Source organism: Equus quagga, chromosome 9 (assembly GCF_021613505.1).
Source record: "Equus quagga isolate Etosha38 chromosome 9, UCLA_HA_Equagga_1.0, whole genome shotgun sequence".
Taxonomy (NCBI): Eukaryota; Metazoa; Chordata; class Mammalia; order Perissodactyla; family Equidae; genus Equus; species Equus quagga.
This window is the reverse complement of record NC_060275.1, coordinates 12,169,346-12,186,056: the sequence shown is the minus strand read 5'-3', so window position 1 is coordinate 12,186,056 and position 16,711 is coordinate 12,169,346. Positions and strand designations below refer to the sequence as shown.

Here is a 16,711-nt window from a genome sequence, read left to right as displayed (position 1 = left end):
TAGGTTATCCAGAAAATCAGTGCTGTTGATAAAGATGAGCCATCCAATGGACACCAGTTTTATTTCAGCTTAACAACGGATGCAACAAATAACCACAACTTTTCATTGAAAGATAACAAAGGTAAGGTAATATTATTGTCATGGATCGAGGCAGCAAGTACAAACTCTCTAAGCAAGTGTTTTTTCTCACAGAGGAATGCTGATTACGGATTTTTTTTATAACAGCAAAGACATTAATTAAAGGGCGATGAGCCCCTCAAGTAATTTTTATCTATGGATTTGTTGTCATGAAGAAGAAGCTGCTACTTAAATCATTTTAGGCCTAAATCCAAATGGTCGGGGGGGGGGGAGCCAGATCCATCTCTCTCTGTCTTTTCTTCTAGACATTTGCTTCCTTATTTGTATACCAAGCTCTTTATCCAAATTATCTAATTGGTTGAGAGCCAGCTAAATGCCTTAACAAAACTATTCTACATAGGTATAACTTGAGACATTAAGAAAATAATTGGACTTTACATGTTTCAACCTAAATCAACTTTGACAATATTTCAATGCTAACATCAGTTATTCTTTTATTTTTAACATAAAAGTAATTCATACAAATAATAAAGACATACTCTTTCTTTTTTTTTTTTTTTTTGAGGAAGATTGGCTCTGAGCTAACATCTGCTGCCCATCCTCCTCTTTTTGCTGAGGAAGACTGGCCCTGAGCTAACAGCTGTGCCCATCTTCCTCTATTTTATATGTGGATGACTGCCATAGCATGGCTTGATAAGTGGTGCTAGGTCCACACCCCGGATCCGAACCGGTGAACTCTGGCCCACTGAAGCAGAGGGCACAAACTTAACTGCTATGCCACCAGGCCAGCCCCAACACGTACTCTTGATGCAAAGAAAATATAAAAAAAGAACAACAGAATTCCCTTTCATCCCAAATCCCATTTATCTGCTTCAAAAATAAACATTCTTATCAGTCTTCTAAGTGTCATTACAGAAATATTTTTACAAATCCACCTATAAGTAGATTTTGGTTTTGCCTAATTTATTTATATATATACAGAGAGAGAGAGAGAGAGAGAATTATAAGAACTTTTAAAGGAAGCATGTGAACTTGCTATCTATTGTCTAATTTCGAGTGTATATATATTCACAAGGGTTCTCATTCAAGGTATTTCGTTTAGCAGAAGGAGAGCATTTGCAACTGATATAAAGAAAAATAGTATTCCACAACAATATGGAATGTAATTCTTTCATTCAGGTTGAACGTGTGAATCAGATTTCAGAAGAAAGAAATGTAGAAATAGATTTGCTAGTCAAATAGTGGCTTATCCGAAAGGAATTTCTCTCGGAAGAGGGACATTCTAAGTGCTTTAGCCTGGAGCCACCATCTTCTTTAGTGCAGAAAATCCAACTTTGACCTCAAAAATTCAATCTGAAAATAATAATTTTTCCTGACCCCATTCATTGTTTAATGAGAACACTATCTTGTCCCCTTAGTGATATAAATGGAAGAGCATTTTCTATGTGAGTAATCTCAAACTCTGACTTTATCAAAGTTGAAAGGGACATTTCTCAGCACTTGTATTCATCCAGCACAAATGTGCAGAAGAGAATTTATGACCTTCCCAATAAAAGAATGAATCAATATTTCCCCCATGTGTCATCATCTAGTACCACCGTGGTTGTTGGACAGCACATGCACTAAAATGTCTGGATTTTCAGGACATTCACACTGCCGCTTGATTGAAAGATATCTTCAAGTTAAGCCCAGAGTTCCCTAGCTTGTATCTTGAAGGAAAACATCTAGGAAGGAAGGAAATTCGTTCTTCTCTTGGCTTCCATCTTAGGAAGCACCTACAGATAATCATGAATTTTATGATCTCTTTCCTGAACATAGGGTTCTCTTCTCATGTGTTGGGCATTTCAGCATGTGGTCCTCAATTCGTTTTGTGTGTGTATGTGTGTGTGATTTAATGTCAGGCATTTTAGGTTACAAATCAATAACTTTGAAAAAATTTTGTGTATCAAATCATAAATATGGATAACATCTGAATGTTTGGGAAGTAAAGACAGATGTGTGTGTGCGTGTGTTATTGTTGAATGTATGGAAGCAATCTCAAGACAATATCCTTCAACAACTCCACGTGTAGTTTTTTAATGAACACCTCTCAAATGCATATGTTTTAAAGTAAAAGATTTGTGTACGTGAAAACCTACCAGATAGAATCTGAAAAGTGAACAGATTTATTCCTGCCACATTGATAATTGCAGGTTATACATTTTCTGCATTTTCATGTGGGCTTGTTTTGTGCTGCTTGAGATAGAATACATTTCAGCTTGCTCTTTCATTAAAGTATTGTTAATTCTTTCATGATAACGTTGGATAATTATCTCTTTGACAGTTTGGAAATGAGATATATATTAAAGCACACGGGATTAATCTATGATCCTGGTTTCCCTTCTATTGCTTCATATTTTCATTAGTTGCTGTAAATGTAAAGAATCACATAAATTCTCTAATTAGTTAATTGAGACAAGTTAGCTGGATAAATTCCTAGCAGATAAAAAAATCTATTTGTGATATAGAAATCATAGATATGTGATACAGGCTTATTGATCACTGTTAAAAGTTTCATAATTACTGTAATTGTTTAGATGAAACAGAATATTGAATATAAATTAAACGCAAATGACCTACTTTATCACAGACAAAACGTCTGTTTATGTGGGGTTTGGTAACTATGGATTTTTTAAAACTATACAATAATTCCTCTTTTGAATATCTATGCATATAAAGCTAGAATGGCTTATTTTACTTGTTTGGATATTGGGCTTGGAATTTAACAAAGAAAGGATGGATCGGAAATTCCATCTGTGCTGTCTGGTGATGCTGCAAAAATATTAAATCTGTTAATTTTTACCATCCTCTCAATAAGTGTATGGTTTGAAATTTGAGATAAGTAAAAGAGGGTACTAAATGTAATTTTTACAGAGTTGCAGTTCATATAATAAGTGATGTATAAACATTTTCATATTCAGTTTTACTTTCTAACTGTTTCTTTGGTTATAATGGTGTAGGATGACATAAATATATTAAAATAAACCAAATGTGGAAATATGGTTCTCTGTCAAAAGAAACTAAGCAGAGTGACTTTAAAGTTTAGCAGGACTGAGTCAATCAGAAATCTTGTGCCCTATATTTGCTCTTTATCCTAGACAACACAGCCTCGATTCTCACCAGGAGAAATGGCTTCCGGAGACAGGAGCAATCTGTTTACTATCTGCCGATCTTCATCGTGGACAGCGGCTCACCTTCACTCAGCAGCACCAACACCCTCACCATCCGTGTCTGTGACTGTGATGCGGATGGGATAGCGCAGACCTGCAACGCCGAGGCTTACATCCTACCTGCCGGCCTTAGTACAGGAGCCCTGATCGCAATACTCGCCTGTGTCTTGACGTTACTGGGTAGGTACTGTTTTCAGGTCTTGTGCTGTAAGAGCAATCACACCTGTATATTGTGACTTTTCTCTCTTCCTTTCCATTCCTTTTAGTGCCTTTTCAAGAACACATGCAAATATTTTATTCAATGGTGTTTTGCTCACTGAGCAAGCCATGATCCTTGGCACACTTTCCAGTGGTATATGTAAAATATAACTCAGAAAAAATATCAATTTCACCTTTAAAACAATGGTGAAAATTAGCAGCTTATGTTTAAGATTGAAGTTTTTTAAGATTTTTTTTTTAATTTACCATATCCCAACTGTTTGCTTTAGAATACTCTACAGAGGAGATAGACTAGACTAGAGAGAATCTTTTCTATCTTGTTTGGATAATATGCTTATTTTAGAATTTATGGCTTTGTATCCTACCTCTTTTCAGAAAAGATTTAAGGCGGATTTTATAATTATTTGCAAATTGTAAAAGATTTCAATTTCAGCAATGCAAAAGTTTTAATTTCCCAAGAAGAACCAACATATTTAATTATGCTTTCTATGATTACTTTATTATGTGGTTACATTAGATTTATAACTCATATTAGAATTGTAGTTTTATAAGAGATTATGCAGCAGCCTTTTAAAGATTGGGAGACATCCAACATGGGCATGGGGTAGTGGGTTTATTGCTTAGCTACATTCCCCTTCACGGTATAACTTCCTACAGCAAGGACAACAAGCATTTAATATCGCATCTGAGACTCTGCTGTGTGTTTTATTGGGGTTTAATATAATTTGTAAATCTATTTATAATATATTTTTGGAAAAGCAGGATTCAGCTATGGGACTCATCATTCTGTAATGTTTAAAAACAAGATTTATGGAGTTAGGTAAACCTAGCTTTTATTACTGCCGCCCACACATACTAGTTCTTCACCAGGGGAACGTTATTTCTTCTAAGCTTGGCTTCTTAATCTAAAAGGGGAAAATAATAGAACTAGACTCGTAAGGTTGTTGTGAAAATTAAATGAGATAATTCATGTGCCTACCGCAGAGTGAGCATTCAATAAATTTTAAGTGTTATTGATGAAGCAAGTTCTCAACCTATTAACTAAGCTAAGACTTAGTTCCTAATACAGTATAAAGGACCTCATAAAAATGGAAGCTATTATCTTCAATAATTTCAGCTAACCAAGTAAACCTAGAAGGGAATAAACTATTTTTTTTCCCATATAGCTTCACACAGGTGGCAGAAACATTCAGAAATTCATTAGAAATGTCAAGAAATTCCCAGTTAAAGGCTGATTTGAATATAAGGGACTAGAGTAAATTTTGAAAAAGATGAAACCATTACAAACTACTTTTTCTTGCTCTATCAGCTTCTAAAACATAATAATAAATATGTGAATTGCCTGTTTATTTTATAGTAGCTGAATAACCTAGATAAAAAGATGATGATTTTCCTTCGTATTTAAAATGGCAATGTCTTTAGCTCAAAAGCATAGAGTCAGAAAAAAATGAGGGGCTAGGTAGATGATGTGTGGAGAACTCTTTTTGAACTTAACTTGACCAGTTTATCACAGACAATTTAAATTATACTATGTACTTCAAAGAAATAAGATAAAATTGTATTCCCCAGAATTGAATCATACCCAACAGTTAATTAACTTTTGATTTTTTTTAAGGCTGTCTATCTAACGAAGCCTGCTTCATTTTTAGAAAATACTTTCACCTGTGACTTCAGGATTCCTTGCAATTTAGGTTGCTTGGCAATTTTAATTGTTAAGAATCATTGCCTAGCTGTTACTGAAAGTAAGGGAAAAAGAGTTTTTTTAGATCTCATTCTTGCATATGATATAAATGAGTGTGTGTGTATATACATATATCTCAGAGTAAGATTATAGTTTAGGGGATTTTGTCACAATTTAGTTAAGTATGACTACTCTTTTTGTTAAATTTGAACATTTTCCCATTTAAACAGACACCAGGTTAGGAATGCCACTTCTAAGGATCAGGTTTTTATGTCCCATATTTTATTCATTTTTCAAAAGTTCCTGCAAGTCTGCAAAAACGTAAGTCAAGACAGAACCTATTGTACTAAACTGTAGTTTGGAACTGCGGGCTTCTGCCTACAGCTTCCATTTCCCAGTAAGGACTCTGCCCAGTAATCAGTATGTTCAAATGTCAGCATCTCAGTACAGAATGAGTCTCCTTGTGCCTTATTTCCTAAGTCTTTAGAAGCAATAATCAGGACTTTTTATACTCTTTTGGTTCTGTCTCCTCTGCTGTAGACTCTGGGTTCTCACGATAGGTGCTGAGGTCAGTGGGATCGAGTCCTCGGAGTAGGGTGCGGATGGGGTACACAGCCTGGCATGGAACTTGACTTTTAGTGCCCAAGTGACTCATTCTTGACAACATCTCCGGAAGTGTTGTGAATCTTATTTCTAGGCAAAAGGTATCAGAATTCATAACTCAAAACTTTTCAGGCTTCAGAACAAATATTCTAGAAGAAAACGCCAAGTGAAGAGGCAGGAATGGGGAAGAAGAACTTGAGAATCAAGTTCAATTCAAGGATGAAGCTAGAAAAGTAGCTGGGCTTTAGACTCCTTACAAAAGCATGCCTACTCCATGCCAAGTTCGTGTTCCTGTGATGTGACAAATTAAAGCTACTTGTACTGTGACAGACGGGGATGCTCTAGAGTACCCAGAAGGTTAATGCTGGAAGGCATCACAGAAACCAATTCCAGCCCAAACCTCAGGTACAATTAGGTTCAAGGATTTTTCAGTTCATGTAACAAGTTAGTGGCTATTAATGCATAAGGTTCTGTCTCCTTATTCTCAGTCACGGCCTTTGGATTAAACTACAAAGGAAACACACCTTGAAAATATAAAAAATGGTTGTTCATATGTAGTCCTTTCTTCCTCAAGATTTGAAATTTATGGTATCTGAAGTTGTATTTGTCAGTCTTCACCTATATCCGTATTCTCACATTATGGGTGAGCTCTTTTCTGATTTCTCTCTATTCTCACCCTCTCTTTCTCGTTTGTTTGCACCTGAATTCTCTAAATGAAAGAGATGATCCAAAAATTAGAATATGAGCTTTCCTTTACACCAAGTGCAACCTAAATGGGAGACATTATTGTCATATTCAAAGTTCATGATAAAGTTATCGAACAAGTGTCTCAGTTATTTCTCATGTAGAAAAATTTCATCAATCTATGGCAAGAGACTCAAGTATTCTAATACTTGAATAAATATTTTCCACAACTCCAACATCAAATTTAATATGCATTTTATCATTGTTAAATTCATCATTATTTATATATAGTTATTTTTCAACCAGGCTGAAAGCACTTGAAAAAATCAAATTCCTTGAATAACTGACATTAAATTATTACTTCAGTAGATTTTAGGAAATAATCAGAAATAATTTTCATTGTTTTGTTTTAAAATGTGTCAATATTAAATATTGCACATTTATTTAGAGAATATTATAGCTAGTTTCTTTCTGTTAGTCTGCACAAGGAAGCTTTTTCCTGCACGCTAAAACTGTCACTGAATTTACTATGAAGTTTTGTTTTTTCCCTGTTTGGACCTTTAGGTCCAAGTAATTGAAGTCCTATAACTTCCCCTCTTGCTCTTGGCTCTTGAGTCACTATTGGGATTAGTTAGACTGGCCACCTTCAGGTTTCCATAAGGCATTTCTGGAAACCACTCTTCACTACATGGAATTCAGGCTCTTCCAGTGTGTCCAGGATGGCCCTTTGGCAGTTAGCTCTCATGCATCTTTTCACTTTTCTTGCCTGATCTACCAAGTGCTAAACCGTATTTGCTCTCCCATTACTATGGCCACTCATGATTTTGTACAAAAATATTTTCCTAGTTTTGTAAATGACAGTGTTACCTAAGTAAAAAATATATTAGATTGCTGATAAAAAAAATAACAGTATGTAAAAGATGGGTTCCTATCATAATCTATAACAATAGAATATATTCGACATAGCAGTCCTAGCGATAATAATGGGCAGACTACAGAGGCTAATTTATGGTAGCAGATGTGTTCTTTCAAACCAGTGCAAGCATACTAAACAATGATTTACATTTAATGAGCTCGTACTAAGTGCTAGACATTAGCTACGTGCTTTACAAGCATTATCTAATCTAATTCTCATATCACATTTCCTAGGCAAGTATTATTAAGTATTAGTATTATGCCCACTTTTTGTATGTGAAAACTATAAATTAAAGGAGATATGCACAAAGTTATAGGGTGTCAGAGCCAGGACCCAAACACGGACAAGGCTGCTTTCTGAATTCCTTTTTATTTTTAAAGTATTTTTCCCTATGTGTTTTCCAATATGAAAGACCTGTGAGGCTCTGGGAAAGGCCTGTGGGTCTGAGGGTGTGGCAGTCCAGGTGCTGCCAAATTAGAGGCACTAGTGTCTTTGATGTGTTTCCATTGTAGCTTTATGGCCTCTTTGGTTAACTTTGAGCATCTCATTTAAAGTCTCCTCTAATTACTTCCAAACTTAGGAAAATACGTTTAGAATTGTGTAGCTTAAAATTTGAGATTATACTTCAGTACAACCAAAATATAATATACCAGTTGTCTTTGTGGATAAAATATTCATTGTACTTAGGTCGGGTTTTCTGTCTTACTCGAGACTCAAATGAAACCATTCTAACTCACATATTTAACGGAGAGGAACTTTGTGATAGTACTTGTTTTGGGGAAAGGGAAGATCAATTTCAGTTGTAACTAAACATTTCCCTGTCTGGAGGCGTGGAAAGCAGTAGCCCCTTTATGCAGATGATTTGCAAAGCTCTGGTTCAGATCTTCACAGCAGATCTAGATAGGCATATTCATTGTTCGACTGGACTGCTGACATTAGGAGTCTGAAATTATCACATACTGAACAATTTGTCTACATTCCGGCCTCTTTTCCTGATTTAGTCAGCCTTCACTCTTCACTCTGTTCCATCCTCCATAGCCATTCAGTCCCCAGGTACTCTTAATTTAACTTTGATTCTTGAATCTATTCCTTTCTCCCCTTTGGCGTTGCACCTGATTTTCTCCAAGGTCCATCTTTCCCCTCCTGAATTATGGCTGTTTCCCCAGTCTCTATCAGATTCAACCCATTGGTAGCACAGAGTAAGATTTTTTTTCTGTGTGTGGAAGATTAACCCTGAGCTAACATTTGCAACCAATCCTCCTCTTTTTTGCTGAGGAAGACTGGCCCTGAGCTAACATCTATGCCCATCTTCCTCTACTTTATATGTGTGGTGCCTGCCACAGCATGGCTTGACAAGTGGTGTGTAGGTCCACACCCAGGATCCGAACTGGTGAACCCCAAGCTGCCGAAGCAGAACATATGAACTTAACCACTGCACCACTGGGCCAACCCTCAATGTAAGGTTTTTAAAAGCAAATGTGATTGTGACACACTCCAGCTTAAAATAAGATTTCCATGGCTCCGCATTGTCTACAGACTAACATCACTGAGTTTCTCTGACCTAGCTTTTCCCTCCCAGTTCCACCTTCTCTCTCTCAACTCACAGCATACTTCAGCCAAATTGATGAGTTGCTCTCTCTTAGACTCATCCTGCTCTGCCTTACCTGCTCTCATATGTGTTGCTCCTTCTGACTGGAGTACCTCTCCCCAGAATCCACAATTGATGTCTTTGTTTTGTATTCAAGACTCACTTCCTTTCCTCTGTGTCCAAGCTAGGTGCTATTCCTATGGGTCCCATAACACCTTGTGTAAAACAGCCTTGAGCATCGTTCCTGGCTGACTTGTTTATTTCATGAGTTCATCTCCTTGTCCATCTCCTTCAATAGACTCCTGCTTTTGGAGGCAGGGACTGAGCAGTATTTTATCATTATGTACATAGCACCTCATAAATGCTGATGTGACATAGAGAATGCATGTGATACATGCATGCTGAATGAACCCATAAATGTTTGAATGTTCTCATTAGTAGAAGAGAACGTTTGATTTTACTTTTGTCATTATCCATAATTAGTATTTTCATTGGGTCCTGATTTTCCCATTTCCTAAGATTCTACAGTTTTAGGATATTTTTCAGAGATCCAGCCAATCTCTTTAATTTTTCTGGAAAATGAATATGACAGAGGTTAAAAGCATTTAAATTATATTTTCAGGTTAAGAGCCCTGGAGCTATATGAGGGCTCTAGAAAAAATATCAGTGTATAATGAGTTTTAGAATCTGTCTAAAGATAGAAAAAAATATTATAGTAGAGATGTCAAGAATACTTTATTTGTTAAAATTCACTTTAAATTTCTGTTAAAATGCTATAGTTATCTAATTTATCTCAATCACACACTTGGATTTTATTAATTACAAATCTTTATTTATCCTTTGTTACTATAAATAATTGAGTGGGTTTATAAGTGCAAGTTCAAATTTTGACCTGTTACTGGGGATCTGCATATCTCTCTGATTCTATAGCACATAGATCCAGACAAAATGATAAGTTGACTTCTCTCATCCTTTAAATCTTAGCTTAGCTGCCACTTCTAATGACATCCGTCTGTGATCACAACCAGACTGTACTAGTATCCTGTATTTTTCCCATCATTTCACTTTTTAAAACATAAATTATTTTATTTCTTTGCTAGAAATAGTTCAGAAGCATCAAATGTGCTTACATAAAATCCAAATGTTTCTCATAGCCCGCAAAGGGAGGCATGTTTTGATGCCTGCTCACCTCTCAAAGGTATCAGGCTGTCTGATCCTTCATTAACCCACTAGGAAGAGCCACATGGCCTTTCTTTCTATGAGTTTCCAACATGACACTCTGTTTCTAGAACATTCTTCCTGCATCCTTTCACCTGTTGGGCTTATACTGTCCTTTGGGCCCCAACTTCAGTGTTACCTTCTCAGAGGCAATGTCCTCACCCACTGATTATTTCCTTTATAGTGCTTATCACAATTTGTAAACATATATTTGTTTACCTTGCTCAAATATAAAAGCGTCTTGAGAGTAATGATTTAATGTCTTTCTTTTTTAAACCAGTATATTCTGAGGACCTAGTATAGGGCACACAGGAGGGAAAATATTTTTGGATGAATCTGTGAATAGTACTTATCATACTCCACTGTTTATTTTACTACCTTTGTCGTGTATTTTAAGCCTTTCAACAAGAGGTTCAGTATCTCTGTTATTCATTATTCTACCATCCAAAAAATAAAGTACATATCAAATAAATTAACAGAACTAACAGAGAGTTATCAAAATCACACGTGTATGAATGGTAAAATTTCTTTCTTTCTGTGCACCTGTTATATGGCTCTTACTTTAGCAAGAGCCAAAGCAACAGGAACTGAATTGTATAAGACATTATTATAGAAGTTTGCAATATGTGACATTATTTAACAAAACCAGATAGTGCTTACTATGTGTAGCACCATTTAAGCACTTTACAAATATAAACTCACTTAATCTTCATAAAATAACTATGAGGTGGTTCCTTTGAGGTAAGTACTATTATTATCTCCATTTTGGAGAAAAGGAAATGAGGCAGGGGGAAGTAAGATATCTTGCCTAAGTCCACATATCCAGTAAATAAAGAAACAAGGGTTTAGAGTAAGTTTTCGGATCTTAAATAGGCAGGAGAGGTGGATCTATGGAAGGGATTTGAGGCACATTCCAGGGATTACAGTATAAAAGAATTGGTTGATAGAGGTATTGGGATGAGCAGGAGGTGAAGACAAGGAGGAAGTGAATAAGTTGGAGGAAAAGGTGATCTGGGAGTTTGTGGTCTAAGTCTGGAAACTTTGAATGTTATATGAGTGAGAGACAATAGACCAAAAAGTCGTAGTAAAAAAAGTGGTAGTACCAAATAATAAAAATGATAATAATTACCGTTTATTGTACATTTACTATATTCTGAGAAGTCCATACATTTTTATTATCAATAAAAACTATGAGTAGTGGGGGTTGGCTCCGTGGCCGAGTGGTTAAGTTCGCGTGCTCTGCTGCGGCCGCCCAGGGTTCGGATCCTGGGCGCGGACATGGCACTGCTCGTCAGGCCACATTGAGGCAGCGTCCCACATCCCACAACTAAAAGGACCTGCAACTAAGATGTACAACTATGTATCGGTGGGGTGGGGGGAGCGGTTTGGGAAATAAAAAAAAGCAGGAAAAAAAAAGATTGGCAACAGTTGTTAGCCCAGGTGCCAATCCTTAAAAAAAAAAAAAAAAAACAAAACTGTGAGTAGTCATTGATAAATATAGTCTGGTTATCCAGAGAGATAGATGGGAGATTTGATGTCAGTCCTCAGCAGTCACCATATATAGGAGGTAGTTGAGTTCTTGAGTTTCATTGAGTTCACCTAGGAAAAGCATTGTATGAAAAGGAAAGAAACCAAGTACAGAACTTGAGGAAGATTTACCATAAGTACTGCTTAGAGAAGAGCAGCTGCCAAACAAACCCTGGTTTTAGAGGAGAGAGTAGAACTTTAAGTGTCCACAAGAAGCTCCATAATATTCTGTTGAATTACTTCACTGAAACTTATCTGTGTTGTATTTCCTGGTTGAAGTTCTCTGTCAAATATGGCAGATATGCCATGTAAACAAAGGGCTGAAAAGCACCCATTGGATTTGGCAAATGTCAAGATTATTGGTAACCTTAGAAAAACCCAAATTTCTCTGGTTTAGGAGCAATCAGGATATAAGAATGTGGAAATATGGAATAGGCTGCTTTTACAGAAAAGAAAAGCCAAAGAAGTGAGTGTAGTTAAAGAGAAATTATTGCTTGTAAAATTCTCACTTCCTGACCTCTCTGTTTCTGGATGAGAGTACGGTGCTCTGGTGGAGCAGTAGGTGTGGAGAAAGCGGCAGGAGTTAGAAACTGACACGGAAAGGAGTTAGGATGTTTCTCTGTCATGTTGTTTCTGATCTGAAGCCACCAAAATTCAAATTCAATTTAAAATTAAAAGAAAATTAGAGAAACTTAGTGCCAGACAGAGAAAATATAACAAATTTTTAATAATAGTTATGCAAATCAACAGGATCAAAGAACAAGAAAGTGACGGGGAACAGGATCACAGTGAAAAGTTAAAAAAGAGAAAGTGTTTGAAAGGCTAAATTCTACTTACACATTGATGTGGACAATTGTTTATAATGTGAACTTGTATACATACTGTGCTAGCAGATTTTTCATTTAGAATAGGTCATTTTTCAGTTACACCTGATAGATACAGTAATAATTGTAGTATAATAGCTATCTCATTGTTCAATATGTCATTCAGCAATGAAACCTACTATAAGAATAGTATATCTTAAGACCATAGGCAATTAAGGTTTTTCAAGTATTTCTGAATCTTTTGTTTAGATCAGCTATCCAAAAGAAATAAATTGTGATTCATAAGTGTGAACCACATATGTAATTTTAAATTTTCAAGTAGCCTCATTAGCAAAAAAAAGAAACAAGTGAAACAGATGATAATATATTTTATGTAGTATAAACAAACTATTATAATTTTAACATGTAATCAATAAAAATTATTACTATATTCTACTTAAAAAGATTGTCTTCAATATCACATGTATATGTCATGCTTAGAATACATCTCAATTCACATTTCACATTGGGATAGCCACATTTCAAATGTTCAATAGCCTCATGTGGCTAGTGGCTACCATGTTGGATAGTGAAGATTTAGACAACACTTTTATGACCAATGAGAAATTCTGATTGTTTATAGCGACCATAGAGAAAATAGTGTTTCTTGGTGAAGGCTGGCTCATCCTTCAAATCTTACCTCAATGTCATCTCTTCTGCAAGACTTTCCCTGAGTATCCTGGCCAGAACATGCCTTCCCATACACATTTTCCTAGCATATTTTACATTGCTATATAATTTATTGCACTATATAATAGTTAATTGATTTTTTCTTACACAAAATATTGAACTTCTTAATGGCAAGAGCTATCTGCATATCTTCAGTCACAGTACTTTGTCCATTCTTTCTTAATTTACTCAACAAATATTTATTGAGTGTATACTTACTATCAAGTGTCCTTCTCTGTTCTTAAGATACATCTGTGAGGAATAAAATCACTACCCTTAGAGGGATTACAGTTTTAGTGAATCAGCTCTCAGTAAAAATATTGTTGAATTAAATAAAACTCAGGCTTTAACCTTTTGGTGATAGTCTCTAAACAATGGGTTAAACTTAAGAAAGTGATATTTAGGGGCTGGCCCGGTGGTGCAGCGGTTAAGTGTGCATGTTCTGCTTCAGCGGCCTGGGGTTCTCCAGTTTGCATCCCAGGTGCAGACATGGCACTGCTTGTCAAACCACAATGTGGCAGGTGTCCCACATATAAAATAGAGGAAGATGGGCACTGATGTTAGCTCAGGACCAGTCTTCTTCAGCAAAAAAAAGAGGAGGATTGGCAGCAGATGTTAGCTCAGGGCTAATCTTCCTCAAAAGAAAAAAAAAGTGATATTTAACAGGTATAAATATAAAGGCTTGCAACTTGATGTAAAATAAAAACCTTTAAAGGAGTTTTTAGGCTGGCTTGATGGTAGTTTACATGACTGAGTGGTTTCAAATGAACTCCAGACTCAAAATTTAGAATATGTTAAAAATAATTAAATGTATTAAAGGAAATAGTTGCTCTTTAATATAAGTAGCCTTCTCCAGCAGTGGTACCATTTTGTACCACATCCACTAAATTCTGCCAAGTTTTGGGTGCCAAAACTGCATATTCAGAATTCTGACATTTGCAAGCGTAGAAAATCCAGTGCAAGAGATTTGGGGTGCCAATGAGGTGTTGAATTCAAGAACAGCTGAGAGCTACACTATAAGTGCTTTTAGGGCAAATCCAGATAACTTTTAAAGTGTCCGCCATTTTTAAAAAGATAAGATACTTGATGATAGAAGTTTATTGGAGAGAAGGGCTTCTTAATCATAGGGACCAATAATGCTAGGTCTAACCTCTAGGAAGGTGGCTAGGAAAGTAGGACTGAAATACATTCAAGGTGATTCAGTAAAAACCATCTTCCAGTTTAAATATCTGGATAGGTCATGACCACAGTGAAGTTGAGAATAAAGGGGCCCACTCGTTTATAGTATGGTGTGTGTTTTACACTTCCTTGATTTTCTCCATCTTCCCTTCCTTTCTCTCGGTTTTGGGAGAATGAGGGGTTCCGATCTGCATGCTTCTTCATACCTATGGGTGTCTGTACCTTCTTTCAGTGACTTGCATTGCAATTTGTATTATATTTACTTGTGTATACATGGCCTTCAAAGTTTAAGCTGCTTGGATGTAGAGATCCTCTCTTGTTGTGATTTTGCCAGCACCCAGCACTATTTCCTACATACTGGGATACTCAGAAAATGTTGAATTGAACATTATGAAACTGAACTCTAAAACCAGAAATTAAGATCAACATTATAGTTTTACTGCTGCAATACCATTCTGACTTCTTTTCTCACATCTACTCTTCCCCTCTTCCTATCCTTAGTCCAATCAGAATGATTTATTTTTTGGTGAGGAAGATTCACCCTGAGCTGACATCTGTTGGCAATCTTCCTTTCTTTTTACCTAAGGAAGATTAGCCCTGAACTGAAATCTGCACCAGTCTTCCTCTATTTTGCGTGTGGGATGCCTCCACAGCATGGCCGATGAGTGGAAGAGGTCCATGCCCAGATCCAAGCTCGTGAACCCAGGCTGCCGAAGCAGGACACGTGAAACTTTAACCACGTGGCCACAGGCCATTCCCCAGAATGATTTTGTTTTTTGAAAAACAAATCTGACCATACTATGTGGTACTTAAAAGACACTAGTTCTTGGGCCTGCAGGGAGCCTGTGTCTCCAACCTTATCTCCCACCTCTGTTTCTTTGCTCTTGAACCACACTGGCTTCAAATCTTTACTCACTGATTGTGCCAAGAATATTCTCCGTATCACCTCTCCACCTCCATCCAGCCCTCAGCCTTCAGTTACCCTCAGTTAAATCATCTTCATTGGGATGTTTTTCCCCTGATACATGTCCTTAAAAGATCATGTTTCCCTCTTTTAGAATAATTATCACAGTTCTACTTTTCCATTTAGTTCTTATTATTTGATTACTGTCTGTCTGCACCATTTAATTATAAGCTCCACAAGGAAATGTATTATATCTACTTCTATGTCCAACATTATAGCATGATACCTAATGCATAAATGGTTAACACGTATTGTTAAATGGATATATAAATTCATGAACAGCGAGCATACTGTAAGTACCACGTCCAGACTTCAACTAAAGCTAAATCTTTTCTTCTGTCTGCACTCAGTAGTCCAATCCATATGACAGAAAAGACAGACGATAAAACCTCTTAAAGTCTAAAATCTTGTGCTTACTTAGGCAGAAAATATTCTTTTTAATACAGGGATTATCTTTTTAGTCCCTGAAGAGCAGTTAATACTTGTACTATGTAAAGGTTAAAATTTATTTTTTATATGTGCTCAAGAAGTTAGAAATTAATATTTTCCCAAGTCATTGAAATGTTAAATTATCTAATCTTCTAAAACACCTCACACTTTTTTCAGCTTTAGGCAAGATTGGGAAATAACACAGACTCCATAAAATATTAATATCCTTAATGAGTATTATACCTATGGGCCAACACACCCATGGGTGCTCTCGTTTTTCACTTTTGCTGAACGCTACTATCCTTTAGCATCAAAAGGCAAGTTTATTGGTAATGTGAACATATATTTACAATAGAATATAAAAAATGATTAATTGTTTAGGCTCAACCCGGTGGCACAGTGGTTAAGTTCATGCGCTCTACTTCAGCAGCTCGGGGTTCGTGATTTCGGATCCCGGGTAGGTACGTACACAGCGCTCATCAAGCTATGATGTAGCAGTGTCCTACATACAAAATAGGGGAAGACTGGCACCGATGTTAGCTCAATGACAATATTCCCTAGGCAAAAAGAGGAAGATTGGCAACAGATGTGAGCTCAGTGCCAATCTTCCTCACAAAAAAAAAGAGAATTGTTTATATATATATGACAAGATTGATTATCATTATATGAAAAAAAGAGAATTGAGAATTTTGAAATGTTTTGCCTACTTAGACATTGATTTAAATTAAACGAGCATCTATTTATTACGTAATTCTTACCCTCTTTGTAACCACATTCACCCCTCTTCCCATTCATTTCTTACGTCCTTTTGCTGTACCTCAATTTTGCACTCCAATATGTGTAACCTCCACCTGTCCACCTGTCACAATTCTCTCTGATATTCA

The 16,711-nt window shown here is 36.3% G+C and overlaps 1 protein-coding gene and 1 long non-coding RNA gene across 5 annotated transcripts in view; one reads left to right on the top strand and one right to left on the bottom strand.

Annotated features, from left to right (window-relative positions):
• LOC124244495 (uncharacterized) overlaps window positions 1–16,711 on the bottom strand; it is a 173,707-nt gene that overhangs the window by 57,470 nt on the left and 99,526 nt on the right. The window lies entirely within an intron of this gene.
• CDH7 (cadherin 7) overlaps window positions 1–16,711 on the top strand; it is a 122,087-nt gene that overhangs the window by 101,769 nt on the left and 3,607 nt on the right. The window contains exons 10-11 of the mRNA XM_046671086.1: window positions 4–121; window positions 3,216–3,467. Coding sequence (XP_046527042.1) covers window positions 4–121; window positions 3,216–3,467 — 370 coding nt within the window. The remainder of the gene's footprint in view (window positions 1–3; window positions 122–3,215; window positions 3,468–16,711) is intronic.